The 26,880-nt window shown below is 45.0% G+C and overlaps 1 protein-coding gene across 1 annotated transcript in view; it reads right to left on the bottom strand.

Annotated features, from left to right (window-relative positions):
• The window catches only part of NOX3 (NADPH oxidase 3), a 543,543-nt gene that overhangs the window by 190,942 nt on the left and 325,721 nt on the right, over positions 1 to 26,880 (bottom strand). Inside the window, exon 8 of the mRNA XM_069234670.1 lies at positions 14,368 to 14,460. Coding sequence (XP_069090771.1) covers positions 14,368 to 14,460 — 93 coding nt within the window. The remainder of the gene's footprint in view (positions 1 to 14,367; positions 14,461 to 26,880) is intronic.

Here is a 26,880-nt window from a genome sequence, read left to right as displayed (position 1 = left end):
TACTGCAAAAAGTGAACCCCCTGCCAAGGTCGGGCGGAGGAGGAGAAAGCGTGCTGCAGGGCCACACCCCCTCCCCAGTCTACAAAACATTAACCCCTTGGCTACCAATGCAAGGAGGGCAAGCGGAAGCAAGCCCCCTCGCCGGTACAAATAGTTTAATCCTGATAATTTTGATCACATATAATTGGGACACACGCTACAGCAACCTTACTGGGCAGGCTAACACTTATATACACAGCCTGTTTCAACTACTTCAAAAGAAGAGTATTTACACAACGCAGGTCAACCGGGGATGCAACCCGAGTGGGACAGGAACAACAACAGTGGGGGGCAACCAGGGACAGCCAATAAAGCGACACGACCTGAGTTGACCAAGCAGCAAACCAGAGCAGGCACCCAGGGACAGCCTGGTGGGCGACGTGACCTGGCTGCGACCACAATCGCAAACTCAAGTGGGGACAGCCTAGTGGGCAGCAAAACAGAGCGGGCAGCCAATGACAGCCTGGGGGAGCGACGCGACCTGGTTACAACCACAAGTGCAATCTCAACCGGGGACAGCCCAGTGGGCGACGCAACCCGCATAGAGTAACAATCAAAAACAGCGGACAGCCCAGTTGGGGTGACAAGACCCTGACAGCAGCGAGCCAGGGTCCATCAGCAACACAACTCAACATGGAGAACCATGGTGCCAACCAAGAACTCAATTTAGAGGAAATTATCAGGGCAGCAAGGGAAGCGGTGGCAACGTACTGCAAAGATTGGATCCTGAAACAGATAAGGGGAGGTGGAACAAGCGATGGACCAACGCAAGAAGAGCACACCGACGACAGGCCTAGCGGCACAACCAGGGATGAGGGGGATCCATCCGGAGAGTCAAAAAAGCGGCAGTGGAACGCAAGAAGAAGAGGCAAAAAAAGGTACAGGAAAGAAGCAGGCGAGCTCCCAGCGGCAGTGGCCCCAGGTCCAAGCAAGCGAGCAAAGAAAAATAATGGTGAGCAAATCAGTGTGATTGTCCAAGAATGTTTAAAGTCAATAGGGCCTTTGCTATTTGGAAAGAGGGGGAGCACGCAAAGCAAAAGGGTCTGGGGGGCGGAACCAAGGAGGGACCCAGGGGAAGGGGTCCTCAGTGTCTAGAACAGAAGCACTGTGCGAGCGATGCCCATCACCCAACCAGGGGGAGGAGGAGTCAATATCCACATGCACAAGGGTGCTACCAACCCGAGTCTTGGGCAGTAACACAGAAAAGGAAGTGCACAGGCGGCGCAGCCCATCAGCTAGTGGGTTGGCCCCAGAGGCATACAAAAGGGGCAGCCTAAGGAGGCCATGCATGGTAGCACTAGCACCAGCACCAGGTCTGGCAAGTATGATACCGCTAGCGGTGAAAGAACGAATCTGGCACAGGGAGTTTATTGACATATTCTCACTCCTAGAGATTCAAGTCAAAGGCTTAGATTTGACCACAGCTGACCAGAAAGAAGTAGAGAGGAGAGAGAGAAACAGGGTGAGGAAAGAGAAGAATTTCAATAACTGATGGGATGCATTTAGAATCATGGCCTGTATCATATTTGAAAAATGTCCACACTGCTCAAAAGACTTATGGCTCTATGAGTCAAAGATACATGAGGCACAGAGGCAATTCACAGGGGATGCCTGGCTAGATTACGACAAAGGTTTCAGGCTGAAAATGCAGGCTCACCCAGACATGGAATGCGATGAGGAAGATGTGGCTGGTTACATGCACAAGATGATGATAGCAAGAGAGGCAAGGAGAAGGGCAGGTAAGGGCGAGCAGCCCTTTTGTGGGAGCTATCAGAAAGGAAGGCAGGAGAAGGTGAAGCCCTTCTACAAACTGCAACAGTACACGCAGTGGAAGGGGTCACAGACTGGGAAGGGAGCAACAGCGGTATGTTTCAAATACTACAAGGAGGAATGCACTTGGGGGCGGCTTGCAAATTCAGACATGTGTGCTCCAAATGCGGAGGGGCATCCCACAGAAGAATGCAAAAGGGGAAGAGGAAGCAGCCACAAGAGGGATAAAGAGAAAAAGAAGTAAGCAAAGCAGCATCATAGCCTGGTTAAGGAAAGAAGTGGAGTTGGCTAGATACCCCATAAACACAGTCAGATTGAGGCAGTTAGCCAACGAATATGAAAACAAAAAGTATGCAAGCTTCATATGTGAAGGTTTTGAGTGAGGTTTTAGAATCCCTTCAAGAGGAAACATGCATTAGGTGGAGGCAAGGAGCCGGTGCTCAGCAAGGGACCACCCTGAGATATTAAAAGAAAAATTTAACAAAGAGAAGGAGCTGGGGAAGGTAGAAGGCCCGTGGCAAGGGCCCCCTTCCCCTTGGCCTGGTCATATCTTCCCTAGGAGTGGTCTAAAAAAAAAAGCAAGGCAAATTTATTCTTATTCACCACCTCTCCTACCCCAGTGACCGATGGTATTGACCCTGACGACTGCGCGGTGGGGTACGCATAGTGGAGGATGCAGTAGAAATTGTGCACACAAAAGGGCGTGGCACCTTGATGGCGAAAACAGACATAGAGTCAGCTTTCAGGCTCTTCCCTGTTCACCCTGAGAGTTACCACCTCCTGGGCTTCAAGTTTGAAGGGGAAACATACTTTGACAAACCTCTCCCCATGGGTTGCTCCATATCATGCGCATATTTTGAAAAATTCAGCACATTCATAGGTTGGGCCCTGCATAAACAACACCCAAGGGGTGGGAAACTACACTACCTAGATGACTTTCTATTCGTAGAGCAGCCCAGAGGGTCAGAATGTCAGGATTTATTGGACGCATTCCAATTCTTAACACCATAGCTGGGGGTTCCACTGGCAGAGGACAAAACTACGGGCCCTACCACCAAGATAGTTTTCTTTGGCATAGAGCTGGACTCAGAAGCAGGCACATCCAGCATGCCCCAAGACAAAGTCCAGGACCTGGCAAAGGACATCCAGAGGTTGCTGGGCAAGCAGAAGGCCATGCTGGGGGAGCTCCAAGAGTTGATTGAAAAATTTAATTTTGCAGCAAGAGTCATCCCAGCAGGAAAGGTGTTTGCCAGGTTAATTATGCATTTGACTAGGGGGCTAGAGAAAAAACATCATCATGTCAGGTTGGACTCAGGGGTGAAGCAGAATTTGAGGACTTGGCTGTCATTTTTAGTAGAATTCAATGGCACCTGAATAGGGAGAGAAGGCTGTATGTTCACAAAGCAGATCGAACTTTATATTGATGCAGCAGGCAGCATAGGTTTCGGGGCCATATTCAAGGATAGATGGTGCACCAAGAATTGGCCACAGACATGGGCAGCATTGGGCCTCACAAGGAACATCATGCTAGTGGAATTATTCCCCATTGTAGTGGCACTAACAATCTGGCAAGAACAGCTGAAGGACATGAAGCTCACACTGTGGTCAGATAACCAGGCGGTTGTACACATGATTAATAGAGGGGCATCCCAGTGCGCAATGGTGTTAAAATTGTAGAAACACCTGGTAAAAGTGCAACTAGCAAACAACCTAGACATTCAGACGAGGCACGTACCTGGCACAAAAAACACTAAAGCAGATGCACTCTCTCGATTCCAGGTGGAGAGATTCAGGAGCACTATTGACAGAACACGCACTAGCCCCAAAAACAGCGAGACGGTATGCTGCAAGTGTGAGAACAGTACAAGAGGTCACAGGTTTAAGGGCCTATGAGGATCACCAGGAAGCCACAAAAGCAGTGGAGAAATGTATACAGTGGGCTTTCACACAGAAGAAATCCAAGTCATGGGTGCAGGCACATCTAACCGCAGTGGCACATTTTAGTAAGTTAGTAACAGGAAGAGATCCAACCGACTCCCATTACATAAAGGAAGCAATGAAAGTGTGGCTCAGGCTAGAAGGACCCGCTAGGAATTGGCAGCACCCCATTGAATTCAACACACTAAGACAATTGGTGGGGGTGCTAAACAATCTATGCCTGAACAATTTCAAAAGCACGCTCTTCAGGCCAAGAGATCATGCAAATACTACTAAGGAATCCAAAACCAACCAGCTGGGAAAAGGGGCCAAAGTGGAGTTAAGATGCCTGGACGACCGTCAATTATGCCCAGTGTGCAATGTGCAGAGGTACTTAGAGCTGAGGACGGCGGTGCACAGTGAGCTCCTGAAGCACGAGAATGGTGAATGCTTGAGCACATTTCAATTCAAGGCAGTGCTCAAAAGGGCGCTGACCAGGGCAGGGCTCACAGCAAGCGAATATGGTACACACTTGTTCCGGATAGGGGCAGCGACATCAGCGGCACAACACGGCATGCCGGCGGCAGGCAAAAAAGCAATTGGGAAGTGGAGATCAATGCTTATAAAGGCTACAACCAAACAAACATGAGTAGCAGCCCCCCTTCCTCCCTCTTCCCCCCTTCACACCCACACTTACAGGAGCAGAAGGAAAGGCTGGGGGTAAAACAGGTAAGAACCTCACTGTCCCCTTCCACATACAGGTGCGGAACACAGAACGGCATGGGTGATCAGACACTCCTTTGTACAGAGAGCCCGAGTCTGGTGGGAGACGAGAGGTCCCAGGAGGGAGCAATACCCCCAGCGAACAAACATAGAATGGTTCGGTTTCCCAGGCACAAAGTGAAAGCACCTACAGGACACACTAGGGGAGCTGCCAGCCGCACAGCACATGAAGCCTGACGTGGTAATAATACAACTAGGGGGCAATGACCTAGCTCAACTTGGTAGGAAGGGCCTACTGGAAAGCATCAGGGAAAACCTCACGGGGCAGCAAGGCGGCTGGGTAGCACAATGCTGATATGGTCTGAGATCATCCCCAGACCGAAGTGGAGGGGGACCAATTCAGCAGGAGCATTAGACAATTCAAGAAAAAAGCTAAACGTGTCAGTGAAAACATTTTGAGTCGCAAATGGCTGGGAAAGCATCAGACACGGGCTAATCAACTTGCAGAGACCAGAATACTTTGGGAAAGATGGGGTACACTTGTCTTCACTGGGGACAGACGTGTTTTGGTACAACTTATGGCCTGCCCTGCGCTAGCAGGCTACAAATAAGATGGACCGAAATGGGGGGAGCCACCTATTAAGCGGTAACCCAAAGGCAGCGTGGCGGAAAAGGAGCGTTAAAGAACAAAGAAGGCCACACCCAATGCAGCGGGGTGGCAGGGCTTCTTACCTTTGGATGCCTCATGGCAGGGTGAGGCAGTCCGGGAGGTACATGAAACAGGCACTTGCAGCCCGGGTCCGCCGGAAAGTTGGACACAAGGACTAAGCAAGGTAGCGAGTTAAGCCTAAAAGAAAATGAGTACTCTCCTACATAAAAAAGGAATAACGTTAACGCCAAGGGGCAAGATACCCAAAGGACTAAACGCTTCGCTTAAATGATTTATGGCAAATTGATTGATGGGCATGTGATATGCAGATATCGGCAATTTATGGGAGTTTTTTAATATGTCAAAAGTGATTTATGACTAGAATGCACAAAATGTAGGCATAAACTCATGAGCTTTCAACCTCATGGATGACAATGTGATTTATGGCCTTTATTGCATGCCTGTGATATGACGCAATGATTTATGGCCCTCATATAAATAGGGCAAACATGGTGTGAATCAATGTTAATCAACTGCTGCCAATATTTCCCAAAGCAAGAAACTGATTCATGAACTATTGTGAGTATTTGCTGGAATGGGCCGTCTGGGGTGGGGGTGGTGTGTTGAGCGTGGCAATGTCTGGGCATCCAAGGTTACTCAAAAGAGCTGTATGTCACTCTCTGACCCTGACATCTCCGAGTACAGTCACAGGGTCCTACTCTGCTCTGGGACTTTGTGCTTAGTACTGTGTGGTGAAGGAGACTATCTTGCCTTGATGCTGCCTAGTCCTGGCGATGCCTGTAATGAGCTTTAAAGTGATTAGTAAGGGGCTCACGTGCCGTTGCCAACGCAACTCTGGACCACTCAGAGGTTTGGGCGATGGCCCACACCACTTTTACAGGCCTCTCAACAAAGCCGCAGTACAGGGCTGCACTGTATCATGCCACAAAGAAAGAGCCGATACCTGAATGGTAGCTCCATGCCCTTTCTCCCGGCTCGGTCACTTTCATAGCACCTTCGCTCCTATGCCACAAAGAGGCAGAATTGCGCACTGCAATGTGCAACTGAGATAAGATATCAGCTTAGTGCAAGTGATAATGCTAAGAGGCTACTGCAGTGTATCAGTTATGCTATTCTACATAAAGGAAGCGGTTTGGCGCTCTTTACCCCTTACTATGCCCTTGTTACTATCTAATACAACATTTCGATTTAGCATCTTGTTCTTCAGTAATGTATTGACACGGAGTGCGCAGTTACCCTTTGATAGCTACACTGCTGTAATACAAACTGCATACTGTGACGCGGAGCTGTTATCTTCTGATAACACAGACATGCCCTGAGCTCTAATAATAATACACACAGATGTACTGATCCTAGGGACTCATTTAAGGTTTTGCAGCTGCCCACCAGTTTATCGTGTCAGGGGAGGTACCCTTATGAGATCATTACCTGCCTGGCAGAGATCTCTGTGCCATCAGTGTATCTGCTGGTGCAGGGGATGCATGTTTTGTCATTCGCTAGCATTCATGTTTGGTTTTACTAGAATAAACCCCCAAGCAGGTGTTTGATTTAGTGAAGCAAAAATCAGCGACCTTTAGGTGCAAGCAGTTTCCTCCTTACGCATCAGGCCATTGTTTATTTTCTGTGCCTGAGACTTCCAAGGAAATTCAGAGAAGGTCACCTGTCACTACATAAGGAAGGGTGACTGTGACCCGGTGGACCTGTGGCGTAAGGGAGACAGAGCAGGAGGTTCCCCAGCAAAGCCATCTGAGGCTTTGCCGCTGGAAATCCTGCTGTCCATCACTTCTAAATGGGACAGGATAACCTTGAGACTAGCAGGTGGGACACTTGTCATTTTTTTGGCAGTTGCCTCTCACCAGCTATCCTCAAAATGAAGCTATTAGGGTCCAATGATGCAGTGTACTATTAACACTAGAGGCGACCTTGAATGTTACATCTCTGGTGACACAAAGCCATGCAGTCTATTATCATTCTACAGTAGCCAACAGCTGTGACGTGGGTACCGGCAAGTTTCTCCGTGCTTTAGAAGATGTTTTGTGGTTTAGTATTTCCACTTCTTTTTGCACAACAAAGTGTGAGCTCAGCATCTGCCCATCGACCAACGATTCGCACTTGTAATGCAGTTGGCATATTATCTCAAAGCCGGAATATAGAACAATAATACATTAAATACTAAGGAAATGCTACAGCACAGGGGCTGACTGCACAGTGGTTGTACTGGGCCTATACAGTATATGTACACATGCTCCACCTTGAGTGAATGATGAGTGCACAGATAAAGCATGATGGGTGCACCAAGACTGCAAGGTTCTGGGACCAAAGCTAGATGGTACTGGCTCCACAGCTGCATGATGCTGGCATTAGGGCTTGATTCACAAAGGTAAACTTAACTTTTGTGTACATTTACAATAGTTTGCTACCTTTTTATGTGCTGAGTCTCCGCAGTCATAAAAATAATGCTAGTAAAATACCTTTGGCCGACGCCCACACACCCTACCCGGTGCGGGTCACGACCAGTGGCCGACACCAGGAAGGGTATTAATAAATCCTCGGGTGCGTCGCACCCGAGGATTTTTTATTTTTTTTTATCTCTCCCCCCCACCCGCCCCTTTGTGTTGCGGCGCGCTGATGTTTCAAAGGTGTTTTCCCCATCAAAGCAGGAAGCAGCCTTGCGGCCGCTTCCTGCTTTGATGGGGAAAACGGCCTTTCCCACGTTCGGGAAGGCCTCGTAAGAAAGGGGAGAGTCTCCCCTTTCTTACGAGGCCTTCCTGAAAGTGTTTCCTGGCCCCCGATCGCAGCACAGCTGCGATCGGGGGCCAGGAAACACCACTAGACGCCAGGGATTTCACTTTGGGGGGGGCGGCCCCCTCGGAAAACGGGCCGCCCCCCCGGCATAATTGTTATTAAAAAAAAAAGGTAGATGCCCCCTTGGGTGCGCGCGATCGCGCCCCCCCCCCCCGGGGAATTAAAAAAAAAATAATAATAAAAAAATTAAAATAAAATGACAGGGGGTCACCCCTGGGCAGGGTGACCCCCTGTGGGGGCAATATTTTTTTTTAGATGTTGTAGGGTTTCCCTGGGGGCCATTTTGGCCCCCAAGGAAACCATACAACAACTAAAAAAAAATAGATGTATATATAGATCTATATATATCTATGTAGATAGATATATCTATGTACATGGATATATCTATAGATATATCTATGTAGATAGATATATATATATAGAGAGGTAGATCTATATCAATCAAAGAGATTTATAAAGCGCGCTACTCACCCGTGAGGGTCTCAAGGCACTGGGGGGGGACGGGGGGAGGGAAAGGGGCTGGGAGGTTCACTGTTCGAAAAGCCAGGTTTTGAGGCCCTTCCTGAAAAGAAGTAGGTTTTGGGTCTTGCGAAGGTGGGTTGTGAGGGCGTTCCAGGTTTTGGGTGCAAGGTAGGAGAAGGATCTGCCCCCGGTGGTGGTGTGTTTGATGCGGGGGACAGAGGCGAGAGAGAGGTCAGCTGAGCGGACGTTTCGTGTGGGGGTGTGGAAGGTGACTTTCGTTGAGGTAGGCAGGGCCTGTGTTGTGGAGTGATTTGTGTGCGAGGATGAGGATCTTGAAGGTGATCCTTTTGTCAATGGGGAGCCAGTGGAAGGATTTGAGGTGTGGAGAGATGTGTTTGTGTCGGCGGAGGTCGAGGATGAGTCGTGCTGCTGAGTTCTGGATGCGTGTAGGTTGCGCTTGAGTTTTAGAGTGGTGCCGGCATAGAGGGCGTTTCCGTAATCAAGCCTGCTGCTGATGAGTGCGTGAGTGACAGTTTTTCTGGTCTCTGAGGGGATCCATTTGAATGTTTTTCAGTATACGGAGTGTGTTGAAGCATGAGGAGGTGAGAGCGTTGATTTGTTGGGTCATTGAGAGGGAGGAGTCTAGGATGATGCTGAGGTTGCGTGCGTGGTTGGCGGGGGTGGGTGCAGGGCCTAGCGTGGTGGGCCACCATGAGGGGTCCCAGGTGTTTTTGTGTGGGACAAAGAGGATTATTTCGGTTTTGCTTGAGTTGAGTTTCAGGTGGTTGGCTGTCATATATATATCACTTTTGTCAATATGTGTGTGGTTTCCCTGGGGGGAAAAGGGTCCGACTTGTCTAGTGGCAGTTTTAGTGCCATAAAGAAGCGCAGAAGGTTTATATGCCTACTGCAAAGAGCAAATCTGTATTTTATGTAAATAGCTGAGTACATTAGTAAAGTCAGCCATTACCTGCGCTATAATACCAATGAAATGTATGTGCGGGGTGGAGGGCGGCTATGGAGAGATGAAGGGCACTTTTGCTGGGTGGTAATGAGGGAATCCGAGGAGGAGGGAGTGGGAGCACCAATAATGATTGTTGGACTGGGCACAGGAGGTGCTAAAGACTGTGACGAATGGTATGTGACAAGGTGTTTTTTGAGTGTCTTGAAAGTACGTGCTGATTGAGGGAAGAAGCGCAGGTAAGGTGGCCTCTACTGTTGCACGTATCTCACACACACCATCGATTTTGTGACTGTCTACGTAGGCTAGTGTTTTAGAGCAACAGTTTAGCCAATAGAAGAGATGGCATCTTGATGGATGACTGCTGCCTGCACTCGGTTTATAGAGGACCGCTCCGACATAGGATCAGAGACTGAGACATCAGATACTGAGACAGCATCTGAGGGATAGGACAATGGCGCAGACTCTGGGAGTGATTTTTCAGTCAGAGGAGTCCCATTCGATAACTCCTCTTCCAGTCCATTATGAGGGAGGTGATGAGGACAGTCCTGCTGTCCCTTCGCAAGCTGTTCGTGCAACTGGGTAATAGTGGGTTAGGCCAACCCAGAGAGCAGGTGAATGCGGCGGCAAGCAGAGAGAGAGAGTGCTCTCTTGGGAGCTCCCCAATTTAGTTCAGCCCCAAATTCCACCACCCAAATCATATTGTGGAGACATCAAAATTATCTATGGCAAAACAAACTGGTTTTGTAAGGCAGGCACCTGTGTTTTTGGTCCTGGATTCGGCGACCATATAGAGAAACACACTAAACCCAAACATTTCTGAAAACTAGACATTCGGGGGAGTCCACAGAGGTGTGACTTGTGTGGATTCCCCAAAGTTTTCTTACCCAGAATACCCTGCAAAGCTGAAATGTTGAAAAAAAACTTAATTTTTCACACATTTCTGTCACACAAACTACAGGAATATGCTGGGATCCACAACATTCCTACCACCCAGTGACTCCTCACCTGTCCTGATAAAAACACTACCCCACTTGAGTGCCTACACCTAGTGCCTGTGTCAGGAATGGATCACCCCAGGGTCAACAGCTGCCTCACGTAAGGACCAACATTGACCGTTGTGTGATCTATTCCTGTCGCAGGCACCAGGCCTAACCACACAAGTGAGGTATCATATTTATCTGGAGACTTGGGGGAACGCTGGGTGGAAGGAAATTTGTGGCTCCTCTCAGATTCCAGAACTTTCTGTCACCGAAATGTGAGGAAAACTTGTTTTTTTAGCCACTTTTTGAGGTTTGCAAAGGATTCTGGGTAACAGAACCTGGTCCGAGCCCCGCAAGTCACCTCATCTTGGATTCCCCTGGGTTTCTAGTTTTCAAAAATGTGCTGGTTTGCTAGGTTTCCCCAGGTGCCGGCTGAGCTAGAGGCCAAAATCTACAGGTAGGCACTTTGGAAAAAACAGCTGTGTTTTCTATCAAAAAATAGGATGTGTCCATGTTGTGTTTTGGGGCATTTCCTGTCGCGGGCACTAGGCCTACCCACACATGTGAGGTATAATTTTTATCGGGAGACTTGGGGGAACATAGAATAGCAAAACAAGTGTTATTGCCCCTTATCTTTCTCTACATTTTTTCCTTCCAAATATAAGAGAGTGTGTAAAAAAGACGTCTATTTGAGAAATGCCCTGCAATTCACATGCTAGTATGGGCACCTCGGAATTCAGCGATGTGCAAATAACCACTGCTCCTCAGAACCTTATCTTGATCCCATTTTGGAAATGCAAAGGTTTTCTTGATACCTCTTTTTCACTCTTCATATTTCAGCAAATGAATTGCTGTATACCCAGTATAGAGTGAAAACCAACTGCAGGGTGCAGCTCATTTATTGGCTCTGGGTACCTAGGGTTCTTGATGAACCTACAAGCCCTTTATATCCCCGCAACCAGAAGAGTCCAGCAGACAAAACGGTATATTGCTTTCAGAAATCTGACATCGCAGGAAAAAGTTACAGAGTAAAACATAAAGAAAAATGGCTGTTGTTTTCAGCTCAATTTCAATATTTTTTTATTTCAGCTGTTATTTTCTGTAGGAAAACCTTGTAGGATCTACACAAATGACCCCTTGCTGAATTTAGAATTTTGTCTAGTTTTCAGAAATGTTTAGCATTTCGGGATCCAGTATTGGTTTCATACCCATTCCTGTCATTAACTGGAAGGAGGCTGAAAGCACCAAATATAGTAAAAATGGGGTATGTCCCAGTAAAATGCCAAATTTGTATTGAAAAATGTGGTTTTCTGATTCAAGTCTGCCCATTCCTGAAAGGTGGGAAGATAGTGATTTCAGCACCAGAAACCCTTTGTTGATGGCATTTTCAGGGAAAAAACCACAAGCCTTCTTCGGCAGCCCTTTTTTTCCCATTTTTTTTGAAAAAACAAAATTTTCACTGTATTTTGGCTATTTTCTTGGTCTCCTCCAGGGGAAACCACAAACTCTGGGTACCATTAGAATCCCTAGGATGTTGGAAAAAAAGGACGCAAATTTGGCGTGGTTAGCTTATGTGGACAAAACGTTATGAAGCCCTAAGCGCGAACTACCCCAAATAGCCAAAAAAGGGCTCAGCACTGGGGGGGGAAAAGGCCCAGCAGCTAAGGGGTTAATAGCAATCAATCGTAAACATACACAAAAATGTCAGTTTACCTCTGGGTGGGACGACTGTAGGAGGCTGACCTGGTTTGTAGTGGGCACTTTGGGTACTTACACCTTATACCAGGTCCAGTTATCCCTTATTAGTGAAGTAGAAGTGTTCTAGCAGCTTAGGCTGATAGAGGTAGCTATAGCAGAGCAGTTTAGGCTGAGCTAGGAGACATGTAAAGCTCATGCAATACCACTTATAGTTACACAGTACTTATACAAGTAAAGACAATACTCAGTGTTACCAAAAATAAAGGTATTTATTTGGGTGACGCAGTAACAAAAATATCTTAGAGACAATACTCCTTCTGGAGGTAAGTATTATACACAATATATACACTAGACACCAAAATTAGAAAAGTAAATAGTCATAGAACAATGCAAACAATAGGAAATGCTATAGATTGCAATAGGGGAAAATAGGTCTAGGGGCAACACAAACCATATACTAAGAAAGTGGAATGCAAATCACAAATTCCCCTCTAGACAAGAGCCTCTGGAAATGCTTTGAAGGGCACAAATGGTGCCCTCCTTGCTTAAGCCAGTCTACACCAGTTCAGGGACCCCCAGTCCCTGCTCTGGCGTGAAACTGGTCAAAGGAAAGGGGAGTGACCACTCCCCTGTTCATCACCACCCCACGGGTGGTGCCCAGAGCTCCTCCAGTGTGTCCCTGGCATTAGCCATCTTTTTTTCCAAGTTGTGGTGACACTCTGGAGATCTCTGAAGGACCAGTGCCAGCAGGTGACGTCAGAGACCCCTCCTGATAGGTGCATACCTGGTTAGGTAGCCAATCCCCCTCTCAGGGATATTTAGGGTCTCTCCTGTGGGTTCCTCTTCAGATTCAGCTTGCAGGTTTCCACCAGGAATCCTCTGCAACTCCTGCTTCATCCCCGACTGTCGAATCAACTGCAGACGGCTCCAGGAACCGCTGTAACTGCAACAAAGTATCCAGGCTAATGTGACTCTGCAACCTCAGCTCCAGCCAGCAACTGCAACATTTTCCATGGTGTGCACGCTCTGGCGACTCCCTGTCTTCACCCTGCACCAGAAGGGCAGAAGAAATCTCCTGTAGAGTGACGGAGTCACTTCCCTGCTCCAGCAGGCACCTTCTAAGACGATGACCGGTTCTCTGGGATTCCTCTCCAGGTGACGAGCGTGTTCCTTGGAACACAGGTGGTGGACCCCTTCGACACAGACTGCCCTAAGGTCCTGCTGTCCAAATTTGGAGGAGGTAACAGCTTGCCTTCCCCGTTTGCGACAGTACCCCTGTGCACTGCATCATCTCTACCAAGGATCCTTCGAGCACAGCCTGGCCCAGGTCCCCAGCACTCTATCCTGCAAGTACCTGAACAACTAATTTTAAGGTAAGGTTTTCTTTTTGGGTTTTATGGTTAATTAGTTGGTTAGAATATATATATATATATATATATATATATATTTATATATATATATATATATATATATATATATATATATATATATATATATATATATATATATATATATATATTAGTTGATCAGGCAATTGTTATTCAGGCACAATTGTTGTTTAGACAGTAGTTGTTCAGTACTTAGTTGTAGAGACTTTTTAGTTGTTTAGCAGTAGTGGTTTAGGCTATAGATGTTTAGGACCTAGTAGTTCTGTCACATATTCAGGCAGTAGCCTAGTCCACACGGATACACCACAACCACAAAAAAATACTAGTAGATCCATCATCAACTTTGTTGAGATCAGTTGAGCCAACACCACTGCCTCCAGAAGTCAACCAACAGATTCCAATGGTGCCTGTTTCTGCACTGCTCCCCAAACAGATGGTCAGCTTACATACTTGTCGAAATACGTATGGTCTGGTTTTTCCATCTGGGCAATTCCTAGGTGATATGGTGGCACTCCATGTGATTACCTGACTGCTGGAGATGATAAAATAAGATTTTGGCTAATATTTCAGTCATTTTAATACTAATAAGACTCTATGAGTTTCTTTCATTTATAAAACAATGGCAGTTTCTGAACTTCTAGGAACTGTTTTCGTGCAGTATTATCCGAGAATGTCTTTTTAGCATTAACTTGTGATCACAGCCTCTTGAGAGATATCCTGACATTTTCTGACATATTAATGTGGCACAGTCATCAAAGAAGACCATCAGTTAAGTTTTAGTATAATGAAAAATGTGGCTGTAATTATTCACAGCGTGAGGAGTATTAAGAAAGGCATGCCGGCACACAATTCATTAGAAACAGGACGTAAAAAGGAAAGGCAAATTGAAGCTGCTAATAAAATTGCCGGTTCCAATATATTTTTTATCCCCAAACCTGAAGCTGCGTTTACCTTTGTAATGACAACTTGCTGCTGGGAGCGCCAGAACCTAATTATCCGTTCGCACACGTACAGCACCATAGGACCCAAAATCCATTTCCAAGACTGAAAAGAAACAACAAAGAAACACATCGTAAAATACAAATTGCCGCAGTCCCGGGTGTCCTTAGTATGTTAGACTGAAAAAAACGAACTCCCACATAATGCGATATGATGTGATCGTTGCATGCCTATACAGTACTCTGAAGTATTTTTCCAGAATTAAAAGCTTATAAAACATAGTGTGGAGAATTGGGATCCAAGCTAAGTATTTTGAAAACGTTGTAGGGGATAAAATAGAGTGAATTACCAACAGCTCTCTACTCGTTTCCTTGCATTCCGGTGCCTCCACCTCGCATGCCCCAAAGTCACTACTATTGTATCCCATCAGGTACCACAGTTCCCAAATGACCAGTGAGCCCGCTTCCCTCCTAACATGTCCCTTAAGTGTCGCTTTCTTTTTAATAAATGGGCCAAGAGACTACCAATCCCCCTATACACACAGACCAGCAAATTAAAGAACATTTTTCGCCGTTTGAACCACAGGGAGAAGAGGGTTTGGCTTTGGAGATGGTGTGGGACAGAGTGAATAGGGCTTTGGGCCCCTGACTCTGCCTGATCAGCCACAGCTACAGCTACCCACCCAGAGACGTTTTAAAGCAGGAACTGAGTGGACAATTGGCCAGGGCCCCCACTTTTAAAGGCCCCCCAGGAAAAGTGAACGTTCTTTCTGTCTCACATCTCTCTATTTAACATCTCAACCCTGTAAATTAGCATAAATGGGTAATAAATTACGAGGATGTTCTTGAAAGAGGCCGCTAAAGTTTGCGTTGCCCGGTCCTCGAAATCCTTAAATTAGCACTATACCTACCCACAGAGCAAACAGGAAAGTCATCTGCCACCACCTCCTATGTCCTTGGGAGATTTTAATTGGAGTGCAGCTGTGTAGAGCGTTAACACCTAAGTTAGAAATCCGTTCTGTGCAAGGGTATCCAGCTCTCAATGTACGTGTTGCCTTTTCTCTATGCAGTTTTGTGATGAGGCATTTATTCTGTGTGTCACACAGTTGCACCGTGTGAGGTGGCAGGCTTAAAGATGCACTCATTAAAAGATGACTTTTCCATCCCCTTTCAAGGGTTACCCTACAAAGGAACTGGCTGTCTGCCACACTCCTCTGTCCCGCTACTCTGAGATGTCAGATGTGCCCCACTCCTCCTGTGTATGTAGTATACTTGCAGATAGCAATGAGGGCAGACAATTCTCAAGCTAAAGTGTTGTGGGAATGCCCATTTGCACAATAAACTTTTTTGTAAAACCCTTCATCCGCATCCCCATGAAATATTGTCATGTTGGTGAAATTTTACTTCACATTTCCACACTTCAACTTGTCAGGTAGAGCATAGAATCACGCAAGGGCTACTTTTCCGACGTGTTGGTATCTATGTGAGCTTCTAACCACATCCACCTCATGCACATTACTTTCACTCGTTTCTTTCACTCGTTTGTGGGCTTGCCTTTCAAAAATCCTTTGATGACATTGGTAAATGCTTTACATTTGTCCTACATTTGTCCTGCCTTGGAGCGGTTTTGTTACCGCCTTGGGGACCGACCCTGTTCATGGATAATGGCACATTTGCCTATATGTTAGACTGCAAGTGAACTTCTTTTTCCTTTTGTGTCTCTCCTTCACGCTCATGGTGGCCATGGCGCTTTGAACTGACTTGCTTATGTAAACTGTTTTACTTTACATTTTAAATTTATGTGGCAAGTAAAGTCCAGTTAGGATTTGTTTTCTTTTGCATCTCTCCTTCACGTTAGTGGCTTGCACTACAGTTTCCCAGCACCTCCCGCCTGTCCCTCAGTTTCCTATTCGTGGCTGCCAGTCCCCAACACTCCTCCCACATCATTGCTTTTTTGTGGCGCTTAAAGCGCTTAAGCTGCGGTGTTGCAGAAGGATTCCTCAGGCTGGGGCAAGAAAAATCCAATTATGCATTTAGAACCCCAATAGCTCTAACTCTCTCTCGTTCATTGTATCTTGCTTAGCTGCAAAATAATGATGCAATTTCATTGTACATAACCGGCAGCTTACAAAGAAAGTAGGAGTTTAGGGGGCCTGGATATTGCTGTTTTATGTTTGCAGTAAACACAATGCAAGGAATCGCATGATTATATCGGAGACTTTGTTCTTCACGTTTTAAAAATAAATAATTTGTACATGTTCGATGGGATCTGGAGGATTTGTGGGAAGTATATCCGGGCAGTGGGTGGAGCAGAGATTATAAATTCATTTGGCAAAGGTAGGGGGGCACACAGTTGTTTCAAATACTGACATAAAATGTATAATTTCAAGACATCCTTGGCAAGTGTAACATACTTGCACTATTTGATTGAAAATACGTTTTATTGCATTTTAAGTAGTACTGTGCTTAAAGCAAATGAAGCTTGAAATTTTTGGGCATGCAGTGGTATTGCACCCTTTCCCTGCTTCCTCCACATTAGAATGGTAAATGTTACTGGGTTTTTTTCAGCCACCATATTATAAGTGTAAAAGCGTTAACATAACCATGTTGTTCCTGCTTACATTTCACATTCTTTACTTAATGTAGCATTCTCAGAGTGTTTTCTTTTTGCAGGATGTTGTTACTTTTTTTCTCAGTCAGCATATTTCTCTTGTCTCCCCTCCCTCATAACCTACTTCGTATTTTCTGGTTCTCCATCGCCACAAGGCCATATGAATGGCAATAGCCCTACACCAATATCATCATACCACTGCATACAAAAAACAAAAGTAAAAAAAAAATGCAATTTTTGACACCAAGAGCTCTAACTTTCATAAATGCAAGACTGATTGCATTGCAAATGCTTGTTTTTAGATTACATCTGTGTGCAAATGGGAGGTAAACCACTTGAGAGGTATGTATCCATCCAGAAACGTACATCTTTGTGGGTGTTCATCATCTTCCTATTGAACAACCCCAGTCGCTTTTCTGGTATTACCCATATTTCCACCCTTTCCTCAAAACCTAGCTCTGCCGAAACTTTGCAGATTTGCAGTGGTATTAGGCTCAATCTGCATACATAAATGTTCAGAAATTTTAATACTATGATTTTCGATCTACCATTTACAACCACAAATGACATTTTAAGCACACCTAATTTTCGAAGTGGATCCACTGAAGATAGAAGCTAAACAAAGTTTGACTTTTCTAGTAGTAAAAGGAGATCATCAGTTAATAGACCTCTGTAAAGTTCCACTGCTTTGAGAAACTCAGAACCATGCACAAACATTCTGGGGCAGATTTGTGAGCCCCTTGTGCCATAATATTGCCACGTTAGCGTCATTTTGTTTACTCTAATGTGGCGATATTATGGCAAAAACGCCATTCTAGATTTACAAAGTGGCGCAATGCATACATTGCATCACTTTGTAACCCCTTGCGCCAGATTATGCCTGCGCCAGGCATAATGTATGCAAGGGAGGCCAAAAAAGTGGCGCAAAGAAATCTAAAAGATTTCTTTGCGTCATTTCTTTCAGCATTTTTAACGCCTGCTTGTAGCAGGCGTTAAAAAGGGCACAGAATTATTTATAATGGGCCCCTATGTACTGTTCGGGGTTAGCCCCAAAATTTGGGTGCTAACTCTGAACAGTACATCAATTGCATCACAAATTCTTACGCTATTGTCCCGTATCCTGCGTCATTGTGCACCATATTTTAAATAAGGCGCACACATGGTGGAGGTAGAGGGGGCGCTAAGGGGCTTAAGGAAAGTGGCACTGCACTGGGTGCAGCACCTTTTTTCTTTATTCTGCCCCTCTGTGTGCTTGTTGAGTGCATGTGTGCATACAGTGAGCACTCCTTGTTACTGGTTCAGGGATCTGCATTGTCAGTGCTGAAACAGTAAAGTCTTCTACATGGTAAACGGGCGCGTCTCATCTCCCAGCTCTGAGTTTCCAGTTCCATGTGAAACTGGTATCATAACTTTTATTTCTGGATTTGGCGTTATGGTAATCTAGCATGTGCACAAAGGCCTAAGCTTTTGTGCATTTTAATATTTCTTAATAATAATTTGAACGTTCTTAAATGTTTACAAATTGTCTGCACTTTTAAAGTGTATGTATATGTAGAATTAGTATATATAGAATTAGAATTTTACATTAAAAATATTTTTATATATCTTTTGATTTAAATTATTGTTAAAAGAATTATTACTTTAAACACATAACATATAATGAGCTATAGGTATATTTTTCAATACGCTTCCCTTGCATGGTTGACCAACAGAATGCAGGAAGCTATCAGACCTAACAGGCGCAAGACCTTCAGGTCTGGAATCATTGCTCCATTCTGAAACATTGGGGTCATAGCCTGAATGTCCAGAATCCTCTGAGGAGGAGGAGGAGGGAATGCTCAACTCACTGTAGTATCCAGTTCTGCCTCTACATACGGGGTTTACTGAGAGGCCCCTAGGTGAGATTTGTGTTGTTAATGGAAAAACCCAGGTTGAACAACCACTGAGTCATTAACCGCAAGTGGCACAACACCAACTCCGGAGACTTGGCTCTGATGAGCCAGTCATCCAGGTAAGGGAATACTGATACTTCCAACCTTCTCAGATGAGCTAAGACCACTGCCATCACCTTCGTGAAGACTCAAGGAGTGAAAGTAATACCAAATGGGAAGACCGCAAGGTGATAGTGCTGAGACCTCAGTGTAAAGTGGAGATACTTCCTGTGCAACTGCTGAATAGGGATGTGAACGTAGGCATCCTACAAATGGATTGAAACCATCCAGTCTTCTTTCTCCAGCACAAGAAGCACCTGAGCTAGGGTCAGCATTTTTAACTTTTCCTGCTTGAGAAACCAGTTGAATGGCTGCTGTTGCTGCAGCTTTTACTGCTGTTGCCCACCGAAAAACTTCTGGCAAAGCAATGTAAATTTCCAAAATGTCTGTAATCATTGGGCTAGGACAGAAGACCCAGGGATCAAGCCATCACTTTACTTTCTTTAAATCTTTCTAAGGCAGAATCCACCTTTGCATCAAACATTCTAGCCCCATCAAAGGGCAAAGCCATCAAGGCATTCTGCAGATCTTGGGAGAATCTAGAACTCTTCAATCAAGAATACCTTCTGGTGGTTCTTACTGTGTCCATCACTCTGGCCACAGAATATGCAGTATCCACACCTGACTGTATGACCTGACGGGATTCAGCATGTCCAAAGTTCAAGAGTTCAGCAAATTGCCCCTGAATATCCTCTGGTAGCTTTAGAAACACAGACTTAGTAGAGTCCCACAAAGCATGAATATAACCGCCAAGCATGCACGTTGCATTCGTGGACTTCAATGCCATGCTGTCATGGGAAAATATCTTCTTTGCTGACTGCTCCATCTTTTTAGACTCTCTATCCGCTGGGGAAGAAGGAAAAGATCCAGGTGTAAGCTTTGATGAACACGAAGCTTGATCCACCAAACTCTCAGCTGAAGGGTGAGAGAACAAAAAGAGCGGATTCCTGGAGCTAGTTTATATCTTCTAGCAATTGGCCTTGAAAATGCAGAGGATGACATAGGTTTCGGCCAAATCTCCAAAATTGATTTAGTCAAGGCCTCATTAAAAGGCTAGAAGGGTTTTGGGCTTGAAATAGAATGAAGCACATCAGTTAGTAGATTAGATTTAAGTTCTGTAGAGGGAAGTGGCAATCCAATATGTCAGATGCTTTTCTAATGACTGAATGGTAATATGTGACTTCCAGTGGAAGAATACCTTTCATTGACAACAGCTCCCATTATGGGGGCGTGTCTAAAACACTTGCCTCTGCTAATCTCTCAAAGTCCGGATCCATAGACACAACCTCTTCCTCTTCCACTTGTGGAGAATCTTTTTCACCAAAAAAATACTGCTCCTCCTCAAGAAGCCTGTGAGCCTCCCTTTGGGATCCATGCTTCAAGGTCGGTAACAATGTCAGTGATGCTGGCACTGGCATTGGCAATGTCAGCAACGGCACCGATGACCTTGGCACCTGTGCTGGAGAAGTAAGAAGAGGTACCAGAGTAGAAACATGTGACGCCGGAACTGAGCCGACTGATGCCGAAAAGACACAACTAGTGCTGGTAACATCTGTAGATGAAGATAGGAGAAGGAGCCATCTTCTTCAGTGGCAGAGTTGTCCAGGAAACCTGGGCAATCGGCATAAAAGGCATAAAAAGGACCCGATGATGATGCACCGAAAATCCTCCCAATGAATGTGATAGCAGACCCATGGGGCTCGCAGCACACCAAATGGAGGCATTGCAGTATTGAAAATGCTGGAACATAGCATTAAAACATTGGAAGGATCTGCTCCTCGAGCAGAGAAGGCTGGATACGCTGAGGTACTGGATCCAAGACCAGCGTTGGGTTAGGACATCTAGGTGAAGTCAGAGGTGACTTCAGGTTAAAAGGTGATGCTGGGAAGACCACTGGAGATGGCATAGGAGTTACTTCTCCTCAATTTTCAAACTAAGTCAGGCACGGGGATACAGTCTTCGGTGACCCATCCCTGGAAGAACACACTGGGAACTATGGCTTTGTTTCTTTTTGTGCTTCCTTCTCGTTGACCTCGACGAATGGGGAGACGGTGATTTGGAACAAGGACAAGACTTCTGATGACCATTGTTCTCATCTCCCACCTTGGCCATTAAGAGCTTAGCTTACCTTTCCTTTGGTGCATTGGGATTCATCTTTTGACACGAAAAACGTGCTTGGATGTCATGGTCCGAACTCAAGCACAACAGACAAATCTCATGAGGGTCAGTGATAGATACCTGACCCTCAAATTCCTTACAGAGTTGAACCTAGACTTCCCAGGTGGGGACATTTTTCTGACACAATAGAACAATCTGAAAAAAAGTCAAAAGATTTCAACCAGAGCAAACAGAAACCATTATACTTCGAAGATGCAGAAAAACTGGCATCAGCATGCCGATGAGGGCTTATGGCTCCAGTGATGTCACACGGTGTAGCGTGCGGAGTTGTGAAAACTCTCAGCCATTGTCGACATGGGAGAACTGGAAAGAAAGTTTCAGTGGAATGCTGGTGCATGGGTGCATTCAAAAGGTGAGGAATCTGCAGGTAGATGTAGCCATCAGAACTTGGAAGTTCATAAATTAGTGTTTATTATGTCCTAATCTAATATACATCATATGGATTAGAATTATTATAACAGATAATTCATCCATCATGTACATTATTCAAATAAAGAAAATATAAACCTTTGACATTATTCAGCAAATATATCAAATGGGTTACTTTAGAACTCCCGATTTGCTTTGTCAAATCATATTAGTTGTGATCTGCAGGGCTCTCAGTTAAATGTTTTGAGGACAGCATGTTCCCCAGCCACTTGATTTTCTCTCTCTCTGCCCCATCCATCCTAATTAGGAAGACTTTATATTTGATTCTCCTCATCACATTTCTATGGAGCTGTTGAGGACACTTTCACCCAGAACCCCAGTGTTAAAGGATTCACTTGAACTCAGTGCTGTTATTTGAAGTATCCAGAAGTTTTGGTGTGTGTTAGGAAAGCCCCTGTATCAAGGTATGGATTCAGAAAGCAAAAAGAAAAGCATTAGCTGCAGAGGACAAGTTTTAGTGTGTGTGCACACACACTAACACACACGCTCACACACATACACACACGCTCTCTCTCTCACTCTCTCTCTGTCTCTGTCTCTCTTGCTCTGTACTCTAAGATGCTCTTGCAATTGTAAAGGTCTCATTTTGGACCTAATGAAAAGCGTACACATAAAACACACTAACGTCAAGCACAAACATGAACCAGGTTAACAAATATCAAGGCCTGTAATATAAATCAAAACCGCCATAGCATACATAAACTGCTGCAACATACCACACTTGCCAGTCAGCAAATCTGAAAGAACATATACTTCAAGTCCCTTGAACAGGGGTCTCTAACTTTTTCTTAATAAGAGCTGCTTGTGTCGAATGAAAATCATTCTGAGCTACTAATATTGTTCAGTCCATATTTAAACCCTGTTTGCGCTGAATTAGCATCATTCATTTTGACACTAATTCAGCGCAAACGTAACTCTATATTTATATTCTGATGCTAGACCCGTCTACCGTCAAAATATTGGAGTTAACATCATTTGTTTGGATGCGTGAAACCTCCTTATGTAAGAGCCTCTAGTGCCATTGTCATGGCCTGCACTGTGTGTACAAGTTTGCGGATGACCTCACTTCGCTTGGAAGGGGCGTGCAATGTGAGTTGCTGCAGGTCTGTCACCACAAGATACATAGCACAAAGATGCTGACTGAGATGTAGGTGCCACCTAAAACCTGAGGCAGTGCCAATATCAAACACCACCCCAAGGGTGCGTTTGCAGGTTGCAGTAAGGAAAAAGACTGTGATTTGAACCTATATGAATGTGCCAACCAATGCATCCTGCATACTGCTGCACACACAAAAAGAGCCAATTGTCCATCAAAACAGCATATGTGTACGGATAAATGTCCCCATGTATGACCTGGTTGATGGCCTGCCTGAGGAGGAGGATGGTGGTGTAGAAATGGAGGGGGAACAGCACAACGCAGCTGCTGGGATGCGCCACAGACAGCACATAGTTGAAAACTTTTTCACTTAATCACCACTTAAATCACCTTGTCAAATTTGTAAATAAACACTTCACTTATACAACCAATCCTGCTTTGGTCTCTTCAATCTCCACTACATATACCATAGGATTGTGAGTCAAACCTCAGGGAGCATGTTACAAATACAAATCTGACAAGTACTGTTGCAACATGATATGTGATGTGTAAGATTGTACTGCCACCATCACAAACATCATTAATAGCCTCATCACTGGTATGTGACAACTGAAGGACACAATCTATGGACCATAACATATCTTGTACAACCATGCTGCTAACTTGTTCATCAATAGCTCATCACACACAACTACATCACGTCCAAATAGAAAGCATGCAATGGGCCCACACATGAGGTAGTAGATGTCCAAAATTAGAATGTTAGTCATGTTGGAACAGAACACTGTCACAACTCAATGTGTGAGTTGCAATGGCTGCAAGGAACATGTGTAACAATGGGGGACATAATTTGTAACAATGGTTATTATGTTTTGCCTAGGTATAACAAGCAATGGAAGAAGTTGGGCCTGTGCAGTACATCCAAGGTAATCTGTCCTGCCACTGCCATGGGGCCCAATCTTGACACAGGGTACACATGACCTCACACATTGCACGGACACGTCTGTGGAATGCACTTCAGTATGGATGAGAATATATGCAGCTAGGGCTGCAGCTGCACCACACAAAACCAACAACCATTGCTAAAAGTAATGAGTTTAATGAAACATTTGTGGTCAAAACATAATCTGGAAGAATGTAGGCAGAGTGTGTCATACACAGTATGTACCAAAGATGTACACATGTCAGACATATGTGTAGGCCACACACAAGTCACCATAAACTCCAAATCTACATACAGAGACAGTTGCCGGGTAACATTTCCTCAGTAGCATTGGTTCAGCCATCATCAACAATGCCTGAGCTGTGTATATTGTCTTAAATATTATGCTCGGAATGACAACATCACACATCACATACAAAAACACAATTCACAATCACAAACCAGGACTATTGCATTGTACTGACTGCCATACATATGCGGGTACACTGTTGTCACACATGCATACATTTGCACAACGTGCAACTATTTGCATGCTGTTGACTCTATAACACACACATCGGTGTAACAGACCAATCACACCCTCATCACATTGTTGCATGGACTACCACATGTGGCCAATCACAATATGCCACACTGTAGCACAGCCCATGTCATTTGTATGTTGATTCAGGGTGCATCTAAAGACAATGGAACAAAAATACGCAATCAGTAATTGAGTCAAAAAGATTGACGCAAATGCATTTAAAACATCCGCAAACGCAAAGTATATGACACATGGGCCATTAGCGTGAATTCCACCTTCGCACTCTTCACAATGCAGATTTTCAGTGAATTTGACGCATAACGGTAATGCATCAATAAAAACAACGCACATGCATAATGCGTCTAAAATACCCACGCAAATGTGAAATGTGCCATATAACTACACGCATAAGAGAAAACGTGACGCACGGGGAAAGGAAGTGATGTAATAGGAAATCCTGTTTACAAGCATGGTACAGTGGGTGTACTTTCACTTTCTTTTTACAGTCTGTGCCTCTTTTGACTGTGTGGTTGTGTTCTGGAGTTGGTGATTGTGATTTCCTTCCGTATTGTATCTTGTGTGTCCCTCCTGTCGTGTCTTGTTAATTATTGTCTGTATTTTGTCCTAGTGTTTGTAAATTTGTGTGTTTTTTGTGTATATTTGTATTTGTACTGTGGGGTGCCTGTCCGGGATAGTTTTTAAGTTGAGATAGTTGTGATTAGTTATTGGACTTAAGTTTCCGTTATTTACAATTCAGATTTTTTTCAAAGTAGTTGTGGTCAGCCTTTCCTGTTATAATATGTCTGGTAGAGGGAGGTTTACCAGGATGCGAGAGGAAGAGTTGGGTAGCTTTGTGTGGCTGGTAGCCCACTACCCGCCGATGATTTTGGAGATGGGGGGCTGGGTCATACAGGGTTACTGGACCAAGGCAAGGCGGCTGCGGTGGGGCAAGGTGCTCCACCACCTGAAGAGGGTCTTTCGGAGCACCAGGAATGAGCACCAGCTCAAGAATCGAAGGGCAGATCTGTTGGACCGGGAGGACGATCTGCTCCATCATCTTTTTGTCAAGATAGGTGGCCCTGTTGGGGAGTCTCCCATTGGCATACTATTTACTGTTCACCGCTCTTGAATGACAGTAGCAGATGTGTTGGAGGGCTGCATGCAATGGTTGTGGACAGGTTGCATACATTCAGGTTGCATGCAATCAGAATGAAGTGTAACTTCGCCAGTCTAGACATGGATTTCACATGTCCTACCATTATACCAATGCAGGACAGATGTCTGGTAAGTCATGCACAACCATCACTAAGTCACACATTTCGTGGCCATTGCGACACCTTTGCCCCAGAATAGTGTCATGTATGATACGCTAAGACACCACCAGCCTACCATATTTCCATGGATTGTGTCAACAAAGTAGGGCAATGCATGTATAGCGCTACTATGTCATCATTTCACGTACATGATCCCTGCCAATCTGTCAGCAAATGGGGCTTTCCCACCTTAGGGGGCAATGTAAATGGGGCATTTGATACTATCAGACAACTTTGCCACATCAGTCATTGATTACTCAACACATGATCATTGTAGACTTATAATTGAGCCTCATGTCCATCACAAAGTGCCTCTGGATGCCTTTCAGGACAAGCTTGAGTACCTGAGTCAATTGTCTTGCAAAGCACCAGGTTAGTGTCATGTATTTGATACACAACTCCCCCTTATACGATGGAGTTCCATCTTCTATAGATTGCCCACATATAGCACTACATGAGTCTCCGGCCCAGTGTAAGTATGCAGATGTGTGACTCTCACTCACCTGAGTGTCTGTGTCATCGAGTGTTTGTAGTAGTGTGTTTGTTGTACTGTTTTACACTAGGATAACTAGCTCACTCCTCTAAAATAGTATACACTGAAATTTGTTGTCCACTAGTAGTGACAGTGTTATGACACTAAGCCTGGTTTTCCATTCATATCTTACAGGTGGACCTGCCCCCTACACAATCAGTGAAGTGGCATGATTTGAGGACCCAGATGTATCCAGTATGTGTGATAATGTGTGTCCTGTGAAGTAATCCAGGGTTTAATGTGAGTGAGTCATGTGTGTTGCACACAATGCTAGATGTGATAAGCTGTCAAATGAACAGATATCAAAGTAGGCTGGATGGTAACATTGTGTGCCATTGAAAGGTTCCTCATGCACCACTAGAGGGTCATATCTTGTGAGACTCGTGGAGCTCAATGGGCAACATTGTGTAAACAAGATGATGATAAGCCACATGTAGGGCCATATATGACAAAGAAGTGCAACGCTGTGAGAATATTCGCAGTGTGGCACTCTGTCATTCTCACAACACAGGGATGCACCATTTTGAACCCAATTTGGTGCATCCCTGTATTGTCATGAATATGGAGGACTGGGCTGGCATTTGTCCCCCAGCACGGCACTCCGTATTTTGCACTCCATGTACGTAATACTTATGTGGAATGCAATAGGCATGCATGCAGATCAATACCAAATGTGTGCTGGCATGGAAATGGGTGTGTAAGGAATAGTATTGGCATATCAGGTATTGATGGGTGTCTACACCTGGACACATGAATGTAGATGTGATAGACCTATGGATACCAGCTTCCTAGTTGGCAGCCCTTGTAACATATGGTCCACTCCCTGACTCCATGTATGAGTGGGCATGCCTTGGTGAATGACCAAGACAGTTGAGATGATGGATTGCATGGCCATCCCCCCTTAGGCACA

Source organism: Pleurodeles waltl, chromosome 5 (assembly GCF_031143425.1).
Source record: "Pleurodeles waltl isolate 20211129_DDA chromosome 5, aPleWal1.hap1.20221129, whole genome shotgun sequence".
Lineage (NCBI taxonomy): Eukaryota > Metazoa > Chordata > Amphibia > Caudata > Salamandridae > Pleurodeles > Pleurodeles waltl.
Note: the sequence above shows the minus strand (reverse complement) of the source record. Positions and strands in the feature narration are given on the sequence as shown.